Consider the following 20,138-nt stretch of genomic DNA (forward strand, 5'->3'; position numbering starts at 1 on the left):
TTTATCCAGAGTCATAATCTCCATGCTGCCCCCTTTCTCCCTGGCTGTCTTACTGCAGGGAGCACACATCCCTGCTTTCCAGTGCCTTCTTTTCACATTGCCGTCTCTCTAAAAACCAAGCTGTGTAGCATTATTCAAAGCTATTCAGCATCTTATGCTACCAGGCAAAACTCATGTGTGCCAAAAGGAGTGATTGACCAACAGTGAAAAACAGCTTGGTCAAATATTGTGATTAATTAGTTAGTTTTAATACAATTTTGTCCTAGAAATCATATATCAACTGATAGGAAAGTTGTATGCAGTTGAAAAATTATTAATTAATATATAATCAGTGATAAAGTTGTGTCTACTACAGTTTAATAGCAATATAAATTTATGTAGCATTTGATATGTGATTTGTCAAGGGAACAGCAAGATGCCCACATTCTCTGGTTTCACTGGTTCCTGTAGGCTGTTGTGGCCCACTAAAACTGATTAATATTGGCTGCCTAAATTGCTATAGACCCTTTTCAAAGACTCATCCATCCAAAAAATGTGATCTGACACCACACATCATGCTAATTTAATTAGGCGCTGGGCATGAAAGTAAATGCTGAATTCAGCAAACTGTTTATTGCTTATTTGACTCATGTCCCAAGTGACAATTAAGTTTGCTGACAATGAGTACCATCTCGGTGAAATATTTAGTTTGCTCAGTTACAAACATGCCGTTGATTACTTGAGCCTGAGATGTTTAGGAGTGGGTATCCTTGCTGGATGTGAGTGTCTAAACTACAAACTAACAAAACATGTAGTGGTAGAATGTTGACAATCTTTGGAGGTTATTAAAAATAATTTATTTGTGAATTTTAAAGCTTTTAAAAAATTATTTTTTATTTCTATGAAAATGATATATATATATAACTGAGTGCAATTTTCTTATGACAGACTTTAATAATGGGCTATAGTCCCATTTATGGTTGCGGTGGAGCTGTCCATTGTCCTGAAACTGTAAAGTTAAAGACTCAGGGAATTGATTCAGTATATGTGTGCTATGGGGAGTTTACACTTGTGCAGTTGCACAGGAGAGAGACTCTCGATTCCACATTAGCAGTTTATCGGGCTGCAGAGTAGAATAATGTTTAGGGATCTCGGCTCGTAACCCAGGCTTTGCTGGTTCTATTCCCTCGTTGAACGCTGCTGTTGTACCTTTGAGCAGGGTGCTTAGCCTGAATTGCTTCAATATATATCCAGCTGTGAGAAGGTTTGCCATGTCAAATTATAGATTGCTCTGGATAAGAGTGTCTGCTAAATGAATAAGTCCTTGTGTTGCAGGGCAATGATTCTATTTACCTCCTGACACCTAAATAGTGAATTAAGAATGGACACTTCTCCATATCTAAGAGGGCAACAGTACGAGGAAGGGACACCTATTTTACATGAGCCAAACCTTGCTATTCAACTGTAACCACACTTACAGGATATCCAAAGTGATCACTAGTTATTTAAAGGATGTCATGACAACGGAAGTGTTTAAAATGCCCATTCAGCACACAGATTTTGAAAAGGAATTAGCACATCCTGGTACTCAGCTCATTTGTTCACTACAACTCACAAATGGACAACATATGGTGTCTGAAGTTCTTGACTAAAACATGCAGAAGAAGTGCATGAGGACGAATTGTATTTAGTGTCTAAAAGAAACATACGTGTGACACTGTTTATTATTATTATTATTATTATTATTATTAATAATAATAATAATAATAATAATAATAATAATAATAATAATAATCTGCATGCATTTCACAGTTTGAATTTTGGTGGCTGGCTAATATATTTGATTTTTTTGCTTTGTTTTGGCGGTCTTTCGTGTATACTACCTGGTCTGGGAATGCTGTGAGTCGGGCTTGGAACTTTTTCTTATTTAAATCCACTTGAATCCACTTGTTCATTGGACGTTGATGTGGATAAGAGAGTCTGCTAAATTAATGTAATATAATATAATATAATCTTGTAAAATTTATTTATTTGCTGACTGCAGATGTACCTGAATAATAGATCAAACTGTGTATTGCAAAATAATCTTGATTGACACTGGAGCTAGAGGATAAAGATCCATGGCAAAACCAGCCCACAAAACTCATATCCCTATTTACAGGGGCCAGTATTCAATTAACATTTGTCTTTAATTTTTGCGTAAGTGCAATAAGCAAATGCAAACATAATAATGTTTCTTCACAGACTCAATTTTATGAGTTTGTCTTAGTGATCGCTGAAAACACAACAAACTGTGTTTGTGAAAGAAATCTGGCTTTTAACTGACAAATGTTGATTGATTCCTCACCAGGATCGCCATATAGAGGTGAGAGAGAGATACAATTATTCATAGAAGGCTGGTTCTCATTGTTTACAGAAGTGTATTTCTTTTTGTTTGTGTGTTTACACCCATAGTGCATTACACTATCTTGAATTGATTTGTGAATTTATGCAGTACCCTAAAATTGAGATAGATTAATAAATCATACTACTGTGCTCTTGACAAAGGAATTCTCCCAGAGTGCATTGCCTTGTGAGTTACAGCATCCCAAGCAAAAAAATAATAAAAATACTTTATCAACAGAGAGATGTCAACATTGATAGCATCAGAAGCTATGTGTTTACACAGCTGTGTTGTGGACAGAGAGATCTTCTATTGAAATTACTTGCAGCAATGTATTATATTTGCAGTTTTGGTTTTAATTGTTGAAAGCCCACTAAAAACATTGAGGTAAAAAAAGAGTGTACAACTAAGGATAAAAGCAAATCCACTTTGTCGTTCCAGTTGCTTGGAGAGGAAAGTGAACTCAAAAAGAAATTATGCTATCGCAGATGCAGGGGCATTATCAGATATTAAGAGCAAAAACTGACAAAAGCAACAAGGAGTTCCAGGGGATTACAGAACAGTGTCTCCACGCTGATGTGGGCATTACCTTTTATCTATCTGGAAAAAAGAAATGTTCTGACATGCACAGGATCTCTATAGTATCTGCTCACTAGATAACGGAGGCAGAGATAGAGAAGGCTGTCTCTGTGTTTAATATGTGATTGAATGAAGCCTTGTGATATTGTCGCAATATTATTTCAGCCCGCACCAAAGTGACATAGAAAGCGTGGCAGCAGCTACATTGACAGCAATGCGATGGATGAACCCAATTCAAACAACAGGGAGTAGGGCTCTGAAACCATAAGGAAATGCTAAAAAAAGATATTGTTTTTAATGGGTTAGGTCCTGCAATTTCAGTGGCATGTAGCCAAGCATCCTGACATCTCTTCCAACTTAAAAAACTTTAGCAGCAGACAGATAGCCAGCTGCGGTATGATCACACTAAAACCCTGTTACTCAAGTCACAGTCCTTGAGGGCAGAGAACTGCTGGTTTTCCACCCTCCCTTCACCTGAGCGTCAGGTGTAAAGACAGGCCCGGCAATCAGTTGCACAAATTGTTCAGTTAATTACCTGGAGGAAAGAAAACCAGGGTCTGGATTTGGATTTGAGGGCCAGCTTTGTGTGTCCATGGACTATAACAGCAGCACCAACCCTCTTCCTGGAGATCTACCATCCTGTATGTTTTCATTTCAACCTTAATTTGGCACACCTGACTACTAATTAGCAGCTCAACAAGATCTCGAGCTGTTGAATGAGATTGTGCTTTGTTAGGGTTAGAGAGTGCAAACTAACAGGACGGTAGATCTCCAGGAACAAGATTGCTTACCACTGGACTGTATTGCATGAAGTAATTTGTGTGGGTGGGTGCATATGGAGGTGGACCAATCTGCTGCAGTAATTAGCTCCAGCCTGCTGAATGACTCTCTTAGACTCTGCCACTGCCAGATGCTGGGGTTTTAAATTAGCAAGGCAGACACCTATTGAAACATAGGGCCGTTTGTTGCATATGCAACCCGGAGCACACTGCCAGCGATCTGGCATAGCTTTAGAAATTTATGTTTGCTGAAGCTTACAGTCATACCTGAGCATTGTAGCAGAAAGATATATTATTTTGCTGTGTGTTAAAGAGGTAGAAAGAATTCTCAAGGTTGTAAAACTTTAAAATGCTTTTCAATCACAATGGGCAAACAAATGACTTTCAGGAAAGTTCCAGGAACTGGAACACAGTGTAGTTCAAGACAAGGCCTGGGAACACTGCATGAAAACCCTGCCTAAATAACTCTGTTTTAATTACTTTACTTTCAGCTACAGAACCACAGCAGGAAAATACATATTAAAGAATCCAATTTCCCCCTTTTTCTTACAGGACACATATCAACAAAAGCAGCTACACCTCTAGAGCCCAATCGCAAACTCCCACAATCCACCAGGCGGCCAGTCACAAGGCCAGGAACAGACCAAAAACTAGTCACAGTTTCAGAGATTCCCTAAAGACCAGTTGCAAGTTCAGAGACCATCTGGAGATGAATCACAAGTTCAAAGACTTACCACAGATCACCCAAATACTCAGGTGCTCCCTGGAGACCAATCACAGCTTTTACATCTACTGCAGCCAATCGAGAGCCCTTAGGGCCCATATAGTTCAGAACAATCAGGGATAAAGAACAAAACTATGGATATGGCCCCCAAGTGACAACTGACAATAAACCTGGGCATAATTAAAGCGCTATTAATTCTTATATCTTACATCTCAGTACATAAGCCTATCTTTAATAGCCTAAATTACATGGCTGAAGCTTATCCTCCACTTCCTGATTATGAGAGATATTATTTTTCAATTTAAACTGGGGATAGTCTCCAGAAATAAACACAGAATATGAATTATCACAGATCCTCATTGTTATCTCTGGGGACTCTTTCTCCTCTCTTATTGTCACGCAGAATCTAGGCCAGGCATAATTCAAACCACATCTTCCGCTTTTAATCCTACTTAAACTGATGATACAATCTTTATGTATTGGCTTAAATTGCCTGTTCGCTCCCCGAAACATTGGCTCCTGAGGCATATTTTTACCCAAACAATCATCATCACCCTTGCTCTGTTTCCTTGTTCTTTAATGAAGACAAGACCATATTTAATATCCAGATACTAACTCTGTAACTTTGATATCCTCTGCTTGAAATTTCAAAGTCTCCTTTAGTTTCTCCTCTCTTTCTCTGCTCTTCTCCTCGCTACTCCCCTTCTTTTTTCTTTTTTTCCACTTCTCTCATTCTCTCTGCCCCCTCTTTTCCCCCTCTCTTCCTTATAGTGAAGGCTGAAAGAGCTAGCCTGAATTAAGCAGGCGCAGCAAGATTAGGTCCTTGTTCCCGTTACAAGATTAATTACTGGAGATAAATGAAGGAACAGGAGAACAAAGGTAGAATTATTTGGGGGTATCATTAAATTATATCCAATTTCCACAACAGCGGTTTCATTTGAAACGTGCTCGCACTGTGGCAGAGAGGATTCTGTCTCACAAAAAAGTGTGTCGAAGATTTATCCTGCGCTGCGTACCCTCTTCCTGTTTGAAAATATAATTATGCATTGTGCACGCATAAGTGTTTTAATGAACCAGCGATATTATTATTTCCCTATCCACACCTTAATGTGCTTTCGCTTTTCATTAACACTGTTCTGTAATAATCTGTGATTATAGCCAAAATGAAAGAGCTGATTTAATAATTGGTTTGGCTTAAATTCTGTAAAAGTGCTTCTGAAGGAGAGCCCCCCCCTCCCTCCCCCCCACCAAAAAAAAAGCCTTTTAAAGTTATAAAACAGTTAGGAAAGACTAAGGAAAGTTCCGGGGTAACCAGGGTAACCGGAGTAGCCACTGACTGCTAAAGATGGATGTGTCCAATATCGGAGGCAGGGAGGGCGACGGCGGCGGGCTGATCTGTGCCGGGGCCACCTGGGCCCCCCTCGCGCTCTCGGTCACGGTGACGGGGTCGGGGAGGGCGTGGCTGACAGTGATGGAGGAGTGGTGGAGAGGCGGAGCAGGGCCCTCGAGAGGAAGAGCTTCATTAATCAGCTTTGCCCCGCGCCGCAGTGCGAGCCGGACCTGGAGGGGGGAGTCAGTCACACCAACGCAGCTGCTTTAAATCATCATCTATCTATCTATCTATCTATCTATCTATCTATCTATCTATCTATCTATCTATCTATCTATCTATCTATCTATCTATCTATCTGTCTATCTATCTATCTGTCTATCTGTCTGTCTGTCTGTCTGTCTGTCTGTCTGTCTGTCTGTCTGTCTGTCTGTCTGTCTGTCTGTCTGTCTGTCTGTCTGTCTGTCTGTCTACTGATCTATCTATTGCTATCTCCTTTATATCTTTCTTCTCTCATTCATGCTATCTCTCTCTCCCTCTCTCTCTCTCTCTCTCTGTGCAATGGACTGATGATCTTATCACTAATCTTTTACTGTACATTTTGCTTTCTTTTCAAAAATAATATTGAGAGACTCCCAGCCTCCGCAACACCCAGGACTTAAGAGGTGTTTAAGTCCAGGGCACTCTCTGGTCTCTGGCATTAAACGGTTATCAAAGGAAAGAGCAAGGAAATGACTGGTGGTGTCATTCCGAATCATTTCAGACGGCCTCTTGAGTGGAAAGCACGGCACCGCGTCTGGACTCTGCCCCTTTTTCACGTGGCGCGCCAGAAGTGCATCAGAGCGGATTTTCTGTGCGCTGTGACACGCCGGGGTCTTGTCATAGCGAAGGGGTTTCGCTGTGCCCTGCCCTTCTATTAAAGGGAGAAGGCGAAACGGAGCTTCTGTACCTCGGCGAGCGTTGGACGGCGCTTCGTATCCCTCTACTGCTGCCGCGTCGGATCTGAGGACGGCCGCTCGCTGCGGTTTGGAGCCAAGAGCAGATGTCCCCGGAACTTTCTCTCAGCTGTATCCAAGCGCACGGGAACAGAGGGAGGCAAACTTGGAGGAGCTATATCAGGAGCCAGCGACTCTCATCTGCAGCTTTCGGTCGTAGCGCTCAGATGAAAGACTCGGCTGTAACCGTTTGCCGTAGCGCTGAGCATTAATACTCTGCTGTGAAACACCTGGCTGTGACACTGAGCTGTAAAATACCTGGCTGTTACTCTGAGAAATAACACTTAGTTGTAACACCAACCTATAACACTTATCTGTAACACTCAACCATAGCCCTCCACTGAAAGGCTTATGTGTAGTACTGAGAAGTGATGCTTGTCTGTAGAAAACCTGGTTGTAACACTTAATCATAACACATAGCAGTCACCCTGAGCAGTAACAACAATACTCCAAACCCTTATTAAAAAACAGTTTTTTTGTGGGGGGGGGGGCTCTACATCCAGTTTAAGACATTAGGGTGTGGCCATTATTTTAATTTCTCATACCTGCAGATCAAGTCTGGAATCTAAAACGCCTTTTTTGTATTGGTTCCACCCTCTGGCTGTAAAGCAAATAGAGCTTGAGGGAGAGGCCTAAAAAGTAATACTACCCATAGACTGGGCGGAGAGGAATTGTGTAGTTTTAAGCAGAGCCCTGCTGACGCGGGCAATATTATTGACATATTGTATTCCCAGACACAGTTTCTCTGGCGCGGAGTGCTTCTCTGTTTGTTTGTCTTCGTTTACCCTGGGAATGCTTCCGCCTCCAAGGAACGCTCGCTGCAGGGGACTCGGTTTACCTTCCCCATTTCGGATACGTGTTGACTCTGTGTACCCCCTAGGTTTAAACAACGGGGTGTCCTGTTGATTTAAACCTGGATGCGGCGGGTTATTGGTAGGACGAGACGAGGTTCTGCTCCAAACACCGAAAGTAATGCACCAGGGGGACCGGAAAAGCTTACAAAGTCATTGTCAACCGACAGTCCCGCACATTCTGCTGGAGATGGTGGGGGGGGGGTCTCTGGGACTGTGGAGGTCTCCAGTGTGCTCCAGTATCCCAGTGATCTGTTCTGCAGTCCCCCCCCCCCCCGCTCGCTACTTTGTTTTGTTTTTCGGTCATTTAGCACCTGGCCCATCTCGTTCTCGGGCGTTTGATCGCTAATGAGCTGTGAGAGGCGTGCGAGTCCCAGGATTGGTCTGATGGATTGAGTTTGTGTCGCGCTTTCTACTTTGCCAAATTGCCCTCGAAAAATTCCATTTTGCGGGGGAAGCCTGCGAGAGGGGCCATTGTCCGCAGCGAGAGATCTGGATTCTGGAGTCCGGAGCCGATGAAGCCGATAGCTCACCCGCGCTATTGATTCCTCTGGAAGGAATGTTTCTCAATCGAAAGGCGTGATGAAGGCTTTCGCCCGCCGTCCCGCGGATGGGTGTGTGTGTTTATGTGTGTGTGTGTGTGTGTGTGTGTGCGTGTGTGTGTGTGGCGCTGTGTGTACGTGCGTGTGTGTTGCGCGTGTGTACGTGTGTGTGTGTGTGTGTGTGTGCATGTGCGTGTGTCGTGTGTTTGTGTGTGTGTAGGTGTGTGTGTGTGTGGGTGCATGTGTGTGTGTGGTGTGTGGTGTGCTTGTGTGTGTGTAGTGTGTGTGTGTGGGTGTGTGTGTGTGTGTGTGGTGCGTGTGTATGTGTGCGTGTTTGTGTGTGTGTGTGTGTGCACGCGTACAAGGTTTTGTACTGTCGGCCTCTGTTGGGTGCATGACCTTGCTCAGGCACTGATCACATGGCATGAGTGTGGCCACTGGGATCTTTGGTCATGTGATGACTGATGGGGCGGAGCCAAGGGCTCCACCGGCCTGAGAATGTGACTCCACTGTCCCACGCCGTGAGTCTCTGGAGCAGATACTGTTTTGCTGTTGAAAAATTAGGGGGCCGTGCTGTCTGAATGCGGCTCTGCGCTACTGCAATGACCTGGGTGGGGTGCGCTGCCTGGCGCCAGATGGTTTGAGTTTAGTGCCTGGCTGAATCATTGGTCTTGACAGCGGCCCTGGACGTGTTACCCAGCTGGAGCTCCAGATGGATTGTGGGTAGCGCCTCAATCATAGACGTGCCCAATCGGGGGGCAGAGTCAATCTCCGGGACGCGCCTTGACACACGAATGAGGCTGCAGGATCGACCTGCGTTGCATGTTAAATATTCCATAGGTGTTCACACACACAAAAAGACACACAAACACATGCACGTACGTACGCACACACACACACGCACACACACACACACACACACACACACACTCAGTGTTCATTCCGAACTTGAAATATATTTATAATGCAGGGCCCCACCCCCATCTCTCCCCTCAGCTTAGCTTTTCTCTGACAGTGATGAAATGCAAAGGCCACTTTATTCATAGTCCGGCTAAAGCAATATGCAATTTCACAGGCTGGTGTGTAGCCATTAAAGTGTCAGCCCCTCTTTGCCATTTTGCTTGAATGTGTCCTGTTTCCTGAGTGTGAGAGCGCGTGCTGGAAACTCTCTGCCGGTACGTGGTCCACTACACCCGCTTATTAGATCTGATTGGGTCCTGTCTTTCCCCAGTTGCCCTCCCCCAAGGGTTACGACGCTAACGCTGTGTCTGCTAAATGGAATAATGAGGTATTTCCGTGGGCCTGTGGCACCTTATCTGGAGTCGAAGCGTTGATTGATTTTATGTGTTCCTTTTAGGCCGGTTAACCTGTGTAATGTTTCACTTTTTGGGGGGGGGGGGGGGGTGGGTTGGAGAGCGTTGTGGGGAATGGGGGAGTCGGAGGGAAGTGGTGTTGAATGAAATCCAAATTGAATAAACAAGTGCTTTGAATCTAGAATCACAGAAAAAAAACTTTAATAATCTAATTTATCAGACGCGCATGTTTGTATTTTGTGTTTTTCTCTCGAGTTGCTGTAGTATATTAATCTCCGCTCAATGTAAAACTGTAGTGACACTTTGCAGTTGCAAAAGTAAGAGTGCCATCAGCACATAGTTCTATTTAACCGATGAAGGCAATATAGGAGCCTTTTAGCCTCATTAAAAAAAATTGAGTGTGGATCTTAATTCTAAATGTACTAATTGAATTCTTCAAATGTAGGCCCCTCTGTTTTAAACCCAAAGGGCTAAAATAGGAGTGCAGTCAATTTCTGTATAAAATGTACATTACTTTTTCGAGTTGTTGCCAAGAGTTAAGTACCTGTTAATAGTCTTTCTGAACATAGAGGGTCTGATTGGTAGTTCCTCTCTAATTAGCTTGTATACCTGTGGTGAAGCTTCATTGTTAGGAATGTACGACCACCAACGGCCCATAATTCCGTTTCACTGATGAAGCCAATATGCTGAAAAGCCTGAATCTATTTGCTCCTCTTAACTGAGAATGTTGAGCGTGTATCTATTGTTCTGAATGCAGACAATGTGAATGCTAAGGCATCTCTTTAACTCACTCTCATATCTAGGGCACGTCTTTCACAGCCTGTTTTGCTTGCATTTTAAACCACCATCTGCACAGTACTGATCGAGACTACTATTCAGTGCAGTCGTACCAGCTATTCAAATATACATTTGATTTCAGAAACACAATTTAAAAATTGACACAAGCGTTGGTCACCCAAATAGTTGCCACAGAGAACACACCAACTGAGCATGTCATGTCGTAAGTATCTTGGTCTTTAGCTTGACGAAGATTGTTGACAAGCTGGCCAAAGAAAGCTTAAGTTAAGTTTAAGTTAAGGTTTTTTTCCCCACTTTTTCCATTGTTAGAAAAAAAGGAAATTGTGCAACTTTTCCTCCGTGTTCTTGATTGTTTGTGTGCACACTGCATATAAATCATACTTGCCTGTGCTGGACTTGCTGTGTCACGGGACTATAAGATGTATCACTGTAAACCCCTTACTCATCACTGCGTACTGTATCATTAGTTGGGGTTGTCTTCCTACATGACCCAGAGGCGAAAAAATCAGGTATCTTTTAAATTACAAAGCTGTTCTTGGAACTGTAGCAACATACCGATGCCTAGAGAGCTTAATTTCATTGGAAGAGTTTGAGTCAAGAATCTAGGAAACATTACAGGAAGTGCCTGTTGTCTTAAACAACATTTTTCTGTTCTTTGTTTTTTATTGTGTATTGCCCATGTCTGTTATTGCAGATAGGTTATGTGTTGAGATGCCCTCTTGATTAGATCTCCCTTGTAAAAGAGATTCTATATGTGTTCACGTTATTCTGGTTAAATAATGTGTAAATGAAAAAAAGACTCAATTGATTTCATTATGTTTTTCTTTGATAGCGATCACAGTTTCCTTTGCTAGGGAGTTATTGTTTACCTGGTGGTGCACCAAATAGAATGCTCATCTCCTGATTTCATATAGCATATGTGTGTGCTAAGACTGTGCCATAGTGGTGTGGAAAACTTCCAGCATCGCTGTTGTTTGTGATTAACCAGTATTGAAAGTGTCAAGCTACTGGGCAAGCTGAATTACTGCTGATTTAAGGTATCACCATGAATTAGCTTGTGAATTCTGTAAGTCCAACAACTGTGAGCATTTTATATAATGGACCCTGTACTATGAGAGTATAATGGGTAAATACAGGTGAGAGAGTCACTGCAGTGTGAGTAAGAATAGAGGTAAGTTTCTGCTGTGACTGGTATAGTGCAGGTGAGAGATTCACTCTACTGTACAGTACAGGTAGCTCTTTGGCTGCAGCAGTGTGTCTGGATGTCTGCTGCAGGAGCAGTGGCTTGTTTGGATTGGTCCCCTCGGATTAAGACATCTGCTTGGCGAGTAGAAATGACGGTGTGATTAATGAAGGGCACTCTGAAAGGGAGACAGGGTGCCAGGCTGCGGACACACACACACACACACACTCCCTGACCAGGGACTGCAGCGTCAGGCCCAAAGCTGCTCCAGAGAGGGGGATTACACTCTACAACCACAGTGGCAGGTCCTTCTCACTCCTTCCACTTAGTGTATACTCTTTATCTTCTAATCCTCTCTCCCTTTCTCTCTCATACTCTTCACCCAATTTTAATCCGTCACACTATCTGTCTTCTCTTTTCATTTCACTCTTACTCACTTTCTCACCTCACATCTATTCCATCCCCTTATCGCTCTCTCTCTCTCTCTCTTGCGCTCTCTCGCAAATTCAAATTCAAAATGTTTATTTGCATTAGATACATTAGTAAATATTGCCAAAGCATACATACTGCATAGAAATACAGGAAATACACTCTCTTTCACACGCTCGCTGTCACTCTCTCTCTCTCTCTCTCTCTCTGGCTCTCTCTCTCTCCCTCTGGCGCTCTTTCTCCCTCTGGCTCTCTCTCTCCCTCTCCCTCTCTCTCTCTCTTTCTCTCTCTCTCGCTCACTCTCTCTCTCTCTCTGGCTCTCTCTCCCTCTCCCTCTCTCTCTCTCTCCTCTCTCTCTCTCTCTCTCTCTCTCTCCTCCTCTCTCTCTGGCTCTCTCTCCCTCCCTCTCTCTCTCTGCATTATGAAGGAGGGATCTCTCTCAATGCCATGCCGTAATGGCAGCAGTAATGTGTGTCTCAGCCAGCGGGGGAGCAGCGGGGATAACTCACCGGGCGGGGGGGGCGCGGGTCGCGGGGCGCGTGTACATCAGGGGTTCTGAGGCATGTTAAATGGCTGGGAGCACCGCAAACAAACATCTCGTTAAATTTTAATGCGCCCCACACCGCGCCGCGCGCACTTGCACCCGCTGCCGCTTTTACTGCCCCGCCCGCTTTAATGGCCCGTTGCCGACGTTACGGAAACGGCCGTGTCTCCGCGGCACCTGGGCGACCGCCGCTATCTCGCCCGCCCCCGGCGGGAGCGTGGCCGCGATGACGAGGCGTCCCGCGCAGGCGTGCGCTCCTCCCCCAGCCCCCGCCGGGAGGGTGCAGAGCCGCCCCGCGCGGAGAAACCCCACCGCTAGCTCACGTCGGCTAACGGAAGCTAATTCCTGCTTAACTGAGGGGGAGGGGGAGGGGGAGAATGGACGGTTGAATTGATTTTCGGTGCTGAGGTATCAGTTGAGGGAGCTGCAAGGGCAGAGAGAGAGAGAGAGAGGGAGAGAGCGGGAGAGAGAGGTAGAGAGAGAGAGAGGAGAGGTAGAGAGAGAGAGAGAGAGAGAGAGAGAGAGAAAAAATTAACCACAAGATCAATACTTAACAGCTTCATCCTCCTTCAAGTGGAACGTGCTTTGTTCATAAATAAATATATAAGCAGAGGTGAAATAAATGAAGAGGAGCCGATTGTTTGAAAGGGTCTGGCGTCTGCAGGGGAGTAAGATTAGTCGGTTTCCTCCCCGGTGCGGCGGATGGGGATGAGTAGCCCTCGGGGAAGCGTTTCTGGGGTTTGGCACACCTGCCAGCTGTTGGGCCGGTGCCCAGGACGGGACAGGCAAGGTTACATCACCCAGCGGCCGGTGCCACTCTCTGGCTCCGTGCCCGATCCTCGCCAACCGCCGCCGTTGTCGTCAGCTGTCGCGGGCGGTAAATTCAGCCGCCTTTGTTCCACGCCCGCGGGACGTCCCGGCACAATGGGGTTTGTCAGCAACGCCGTAAAACACCGGGCTGAATAAATCGGGGGACAGATGAATCGGTAGCGAAAGCTTCTGAAGGATTTTTTTTCATTTTTTTTTCCCTTGCTGAGCGTTTGGAATTTTGATTGGCCGCTGCGGCAGGGCGAAGGCCGAAGACACCTCGCTTCCGTCCGCCCGAGCTGAACTTTCGCTTTATCGCCTGGTCCTCGCTGCGGGGTCCGAGGCGCGTGATATTCGCCCTGCTCCCCGTGGCCAGACGAGGTCCGGTTTTTGCCTTCCTTTGCAGAGTGATGCAGGAGTCTCCGAACAAAATGCTTTGTCCTGCTTGCAAGCCGCTCAGCCCTGATTGGATTGCGGCCTCTGTGTAGCTCAGACACGCTCAGGCACGCTCTGGCCTGTACGCGCCTGCACTCTGCTAGCATTCCCGAGCCGTCTGCATCAGTAAACATTTCAGGGAATTTGCTGAGACAGCGGTTATAGACTTTTCTGTTGACTGTATCTCTCCTCATTCCATGTCAATATCCACTGGTCACAGACAATTACCTCTCTGCCTTTTCTTTTGATCCAACCGCACCATCTGGAATATGAGTATCGCCGTTCAGCCCATTCAGGCTGTGAGACCGACTCTACGTGTCCGCGATCCATTCAGGTTTAAAGTAATGCCTACACCAGCCTCCTTAACCCCGTACCTTCATACAGAGATAAATCGGCATTGAAACCTGCACACTTAAAGGCACATCCCTGAACAGACAGGCCTACGTTTTTCACAAACAGGACGTTCCTGGAAGGTGTGAGGACATCTTGTAACCGCGAGTCTGAACGTGTTTCCTGGACAGGAAGTCTGAGCTGAAGTGTAAATTTAAATACCTCAGAGATGTTTTATGGGCTGTGTGCAGCCACGGTGGTCTGGACGCCGCGGGTTTCTAACGGGTTCTGTTGTCCCCGCAGAGACGGACGTGAGGTCCAGCAGGCACGGCGAACCCGGGTCCAAAGGCCTTGCAGCTCCCGGCAAGTGGAGATTAGAGGACGGTGAGTTTGTCCGGATCGCAGGTGCGCCCTGTGCTCCTTCAATCAAGAAACAAAATGGCCGCCTCCTTTCAGGAGGGAATGCGGGTGTCTGTGGTTATTTTGGGTTCTCCTACCGCCTCGCTGCGGAAATCCTGTCGGTTTGTGAGCGCAGATCTCCCCGTGGGCGAAGCAGGTAGTTTTTTTTTAAATTTATTTTTATTTTTTGTTATTTTACCTGCTGTCTCGTACCCGGCTGTATCCGGCCTTGCCGGTCTGTTCTGGGCTAGGCTTAGCGTGGCTCTGCTGGAGTCCCAGGGTGCTTTTTATGCTTGGAGTTCAGGGCCTTTTTAAAGGCTGTGACAAATGACAGGGTGGAAACGAGTCCCCAGTGAGATCAAAGCACTTTGACTGATGCGGTATTCTCAGTCCAATGTGCACGGCCTCAAATAGCAGATCGGGGTGCGTGTTTTCTTGCTTGTAGTTTTGCCCCCCGGTTTCACACGTCCCTCTGTGCCGATTTGCAATGGCGAATTAAAACTAAGCGTTTTTTATCAGTGTGCTTTATGCGCAAATTTTTTTTTCCATTTAATTATTAATTTCATGTTTTGCTAGCCCTCTTGCGAAGGTATTGGGTCTGTTGAGGAAAAAAGGTACAGAATTAATTAGTGGTACGGATTGCAGAGGTCCTGCTACTTGAGTCTGGACTCGATTTTGTAACCAGGAGGCGTTTCGCCTCATTTTGAATCCGCATTCCGCAAGCGTTCGAAAAAACGTCTCCGATCGAAAAAACTTCACGAAAAAAGAGCGAGGCGTACCTGTGCTCACAGGAAACTGCCAGAACGTATGAGAGAGCTGTTGCCCACAGAGAGACAGGCAGAGAGATAGACTGACCGTCAGAAGATCCAGGCTCTACAGTTAAAGAGCGTGTGCTCTCAGAAATAGTTTTGGAGTACGCTCACGCCGCTTGAATTCCAAATGCCCCGCGTAGGAGTCAGGTGCTCCCCGGAGGTGTCATTAAACAAAGTTTCACGGCTCTCGGTAACCAGGTAACAAGCCGAAGCACCTGACTGGAATCGAGCGGTCAGGGGGAGGAGCCAGGCGGACAAACAGAGCGGTGGCGAGCTGCGTCCGGATTAGCGTAGGTAAACCAGATCTGCTGCACTATCAATCTGTTTTGCACACTGTGTAATCTTTTAAGCCATTACGTGGGGGGGGGGGGGGTTGTGGGGGCGAGCAGTGGAATAGAAACAGAGAAATAAATATTCATAAAATCAAAGATGAAAGACATAACCATAAGTCTGTTTGTGCGCCCGGTATTAGTTATTGGACCCTTCCGGTAACGAGTGTTCCTGAAGTATTATGAGTGACGTGCTTGGCCAAGAAGGTCTTTATTTCCTCAAGGGGGAGGGGGGGTACGAGGGGGGGGGGGGGTTGGGGAGCAGTGCTGCACCTGCAGCCCTGTATAATCCGCAAGTATTTCCATCACACAAGGAGGCAGCTTCCCTTTCCAGACCAGCGATGGCTTAGCTTCAGCCGCCGGCGAGAATACCAATATCTGGCTCGCTCTTTGACAAATTCGGGAGGTTTCGCTTGCTGCTTGTGGAGCCGGTGCAAAGACTGCCGGTGCAGAGAAATAGAGACAGAGGGGGGCTGTGTGTGTGTGTTGGCATGGCGACAGGAGGGGCCGCACAGAGAGAGTGAGAGTGAGAGTGTGTGTGTGTGTGAGAGAGAGAGAGAGAGAGAGAGAGAGAGTGCGTGTGTGTGTGGGAGAGAGAGAGAGAGAGAGAGAGAAGGACAGAGAAAGGGTACAACATGAGCATCGGAGTGCAGGAGAAATAGAAATATAGGGAGGAAATAGGAAATGGGGTTAAGGTGGTAGCAGTTTACCACAGCTATTGGAAAAGGTTTGCACATACAGCCATGGGTGCCCAGAGAATGTGTACAGTATGTGGTCTCTGCAAGACAGGAGAGGCAACGACGGGGAAGCACTTCCTCCTACACTGTGAAAAATGTCAAGGAATAAGAAAAGTCTATTTCAACAAATGTCCTTCCCTGACTAATGAAGAAAAGCTGTCAGCTTCCTGTTAGGGGAAGAGCCAATAGCCCAGTCACAACAACATGTCTCAACCTGTCATAAGAACCATGGCGAGGAACCATTCAATGCCGAACACAAATAATGGAATGGAGATTAAGCGTTGTTGTAATATAAAATAGGTAAGCACATGATTACCATGGGATTATAGTATTAAAATGACAGTGTTTTCTCTTATTCGTTGGTTAAAAGGCAATTTTTTTTGGGGAGAGAAAAGAAGAGGGAGGCTTTTCGTGTGACTTTATTTAAAACAGTGAAATCAGTCATTTCCAGTAAAAGATTAAAAGATTCACTAAAGTGCACTCGATCAAACCTGGTCATCAGAACGCATTGAGAAGGCGCCCCTCACCCCCTCCTCACGGTAATCTGTATCTCGTAGCCCTCCTGAACAGCCAATCACTGGGCACGCCCAATACGGTGTGAGAGAGGTGCACTGTGTCGGTCTGCGGTCTGACTCTGACTGAAGCATGCGCGTGATTCGCCGGGGCGGCGGCAGCGGAGGCGGGCCGCGGCCGTCGGGGGCGTGTCCTTTACGACAGGCGCCCTGCGTGGGCCCCGGATTGGGCCACGCCGTCACTCTGCGCTCTCCGACCGCCGCGGGGTCAGGCGGGGTCGTGGCGTGTCTGGCCTTGCTTCCGCGGACGGCGGGGGAAGACGGCGGGGGAGGGCGGGGGGGGGGGGTGATTCGGGACGCGGGCCGATATTTTGACAGCTCCTCGCTGAAGCACATTAAGGCCCCGCTCTCGGACCGCCGTATCGCCGTAAAGGGAAGAGAAAACAGCGGGATGGGGTGATGGAAACCCAATTGACAATCTGCACCATGCGGATTGTGTAATTCCGGCGGTATAAAATAACCGCCAATTTTCTTCGTGCTCCGTAGAGTACCGGCCTGCTTTCCAGTGCTTTTTTTCAGCTGTGCTGTTGCTCATTCTGCCTGCTCTGTTATTTCGATGTACTGTATCAGAATTTTGGCCCGCAAGTTATCCTGCTCTTATTTGACCTTTGCGGTTTTTTTTTTTTTTGCTTTGCGTTTCCAAAATGTCACGTCGTCAGGCCCCGGACCCCAGGGTCTGGTACCGAATCTGGACCGTGCCGAATCTACCAAATGGCCGACAGCCCCGTAGGGCGACGGATTTTTGGCTGTGGCGCCACCCGGTGAGGCGTGGGTTCCGGTTGGCGGGTTCACCCGCGTCTCATTGCACACCAGCGACTCCTTCTGGTCAGCCAGGCGTCCGCCGGCTGCCTGCACTAACCACACCTGTAACGCCCTCCTGTGAGAGCTTAACCAGTGGACTGCGGGTGTGAAGAAGAATAAAACAGTGGCTGACATCACATATTTCAGAGGAGAACCTGTCTGAACTTCTCCAGAATTGGCAAGAGGAGGTTGCAGTAATGAACACAAACAAAGCTGGGCATTCATAATTGATAAACAGTGGGAGTAAAATTTAAAAATAATGAATACATGAAACCATACAGTATATATTGTTATACTCAGTGTTTGCAGAAGAATGCTGGTTCCGCTGTATTATGAAAAGAGCTAAAGAAAAAATGTAATGGAGAAAACTAAGATTGACTTTGAAGAATCCATTTCCCTCTGAGAGAACATTAGCTTGAAGTGTGAAGAAAAAAAAAACCTCAGAGCTGAAATGGCCTCAGGTGAGAAAGTGAAGCCTAGGGATAGTTATGGGTGTTCAGAGCCAGAATGGCTGCAGGGTAGCCGCACTGCCCTGACTTAATGAAGCCCTCAGTACTGTAAATGGTAGTAAGTGAAATAGCAGTTCTCGCGTTAGTGCTACCTATGATGCATAGTTAGAGCCGTGGGGTCACCTCTGCTGCTGTCTGATGGCACACTTAGTGATCTCTGCCTTCCGCCTATTGACGGAAATGCTCCATGGATTTGCGGCCGAGGCGTTATCTTAGCTCGCGCAGACTGTAGAGGTGGCTCCAGCTCTATCACAGTCACAAGGCTCTTGGAGGACAATCATTTCACCGGGCGGTGGCTTGTGAAAAAAAGAGTGAACTTTATGAAGCGCTAGAGAAAGGTGTTGTTTATACCATAAAGAAATTACTGCATATAATTGACTTTTGCACACTCTTAGATACAAGTTTATTGTGTGTGTGTGTGTGTGTGTGTGTACATGTGTGTGTCCTTTCGTGTGTGTGCCTGTAGAGTCTTTTATGTGCCATGTGTGTTTGCACTGGTAGATGAAGCATTCAGATACAGTCCTGGCGAAGATCTGGAAAATGAGATGGTAGTTCATTAGTCATAGGAACCTTGGTTGAAGTATTACCCCTGGAGAGGCATTCACGGGTAAAGGTGGAGGGAGGCGGGGGGGGGGGGGGGGGGAGGGTGTGAGGGATGTTTTCTGCCTCACTGAGCCTCTTGCCCTGGGCATCAACTTGTAAGCAAGGTTATATTACCTTTGTGAATGGCTGTGTGTGTGTGTGTGTGTGTGTGTGTGTGTATGAGAGACTGTGACTGCATGTGTGTGTGATTATGTGCATGTAGGAAAAAAGAGTTGGACGTCACGCATACACAGACAGACACACATATTCACACACACGAACGCACACACACGTACATCCATATGCATATACTTTTGTTTGTGTGTGTGTGTGTGTGTCTGTGTGGGCACATGAGCGTATGCGTGTGTGTATGCGTGTGTGTGTATGTGTATATGTATGTGGGCATGTGTGTGAGTGTGTGCATCTGTGTTCTTGTGTGTGTGTGTGTGTGTGTGTTTGCGGGCATGTGTGTGCGTGTGCGTGTGTGGGCACGTGGGCGTATGCGTGTGTGTGTGTGAGTGAGCATGTGGGCGTATGCCGTGTGGTGCAGTGTGGCGTTGTCTGGTCGTGTGTGTGTGAGTGAACATGTGGGCGTATGCGCGTGTGAGTGTGTCTGTGTCTGTGTGTGGGCATATGTGTGTGTGTGTGTGTGAGACTGCGTGCATGTGTGTGTGTGTGTGTGTGTGTGTGTGTTTGTGTGTGTGTCTGTCTGTGTGTGTGTGTGTGGGCGCTCGCGGGCCGTGTAATCCCTGGAAGTACAGGATAAAGACCTGCCGGGCCATTTCACGGCTGGTGTATCCAGGGAGATCAGCTGGAACTGCAGTCAATAGGATGCTCTGTTTGTGTCCCACAGCCAGTGCACTGCGACTCTTATCTCTGCCTCCCCCGGCCCCCAGCCCTGCCCCTGCCCCTGCCCTGGCCCTATCCTCCTTATCTTGACAAAGCCACACACCGAGGGAGGTGCCAAAACCGATGTTTAATCGCTCTGCCCCCCCCCCCCCCCCCCCAAGGACTGAGCTGCACCTCCCTGAGCCTGTCTGCAGCTACTCTAAATAGGAGGAGACGTGCCTGTACCTCCTCCAGGAGACAGGGATAGTGGCGTGTTGCCGTTCTCCTCGGTGATCGGTGCTAAGGAGATCCGGCTAAGTGAAAAATAAGGCAGAGGCCCCGAAGTGCGAGCATTCAAAACAGGGATTTGGGGATTTGGGCTCCTCTGACGACACAGCCGAGGGCGGGCCCGGGGATCCTCCGTTTATTTCTCAGGTGGCAAGTGCGGGTCCCCTTCCCAACACGTCCCGTATCGCGGTTGGTGGGTGAACAGGGGATTCAATTCAAACACTGACACCAAGCTCCTAATGAAAAATCACTAATCCTCAGACTGTTTCTTCTGTTTGGA

The 20,138-nt window shown here is 46.7% G+C and overlaps 1 protein-coding gene across 4 annotated transcripts in view; it reads left to right on the forward strand.

The window, feature by feature from the left end:
* Positions 1-20,138, forward strand: part of spock1 (SPARC (osteonectin), cwcv and kazal like domains proteoglycan 1) — a 228,580-nt gene that overhangs the window by 117,551 nt on the left and 90,891 nt on the right. For 2 of the 4 annotated variants that reach the window (XM_064325886.1, XM_064325887.1), the window contains exon 4: positions 14,305-14,385. The exons of the other annotated variants lie outside the window; for them this stretch is intronic. In XM_064325886.1, coding sequence (XP_064181956.1) covers positions 14,305-14,385 — 81 coding nt within the window. The remainder of the gene's footprint in view (positions 1-14,304; positions 14,386-20,138) is intronic. 4 annotated transcript variants of the gene reach the window in all.

Source organism: Anguilla rostrata, chromosome 3 (genome assembly GCF_018555375.3).
Source record: "Anguilla rostrata isolate EN2019 chromosome 3, ASM1855537v3, whole genome shotgun sequence".
Classification (NCBI taxonomy): Eukaryota; Metazoa; Chordata; class Actinopteri; order Anguilliformes; family Anguillidae; genus Anguilla; species Anguilla rostrata.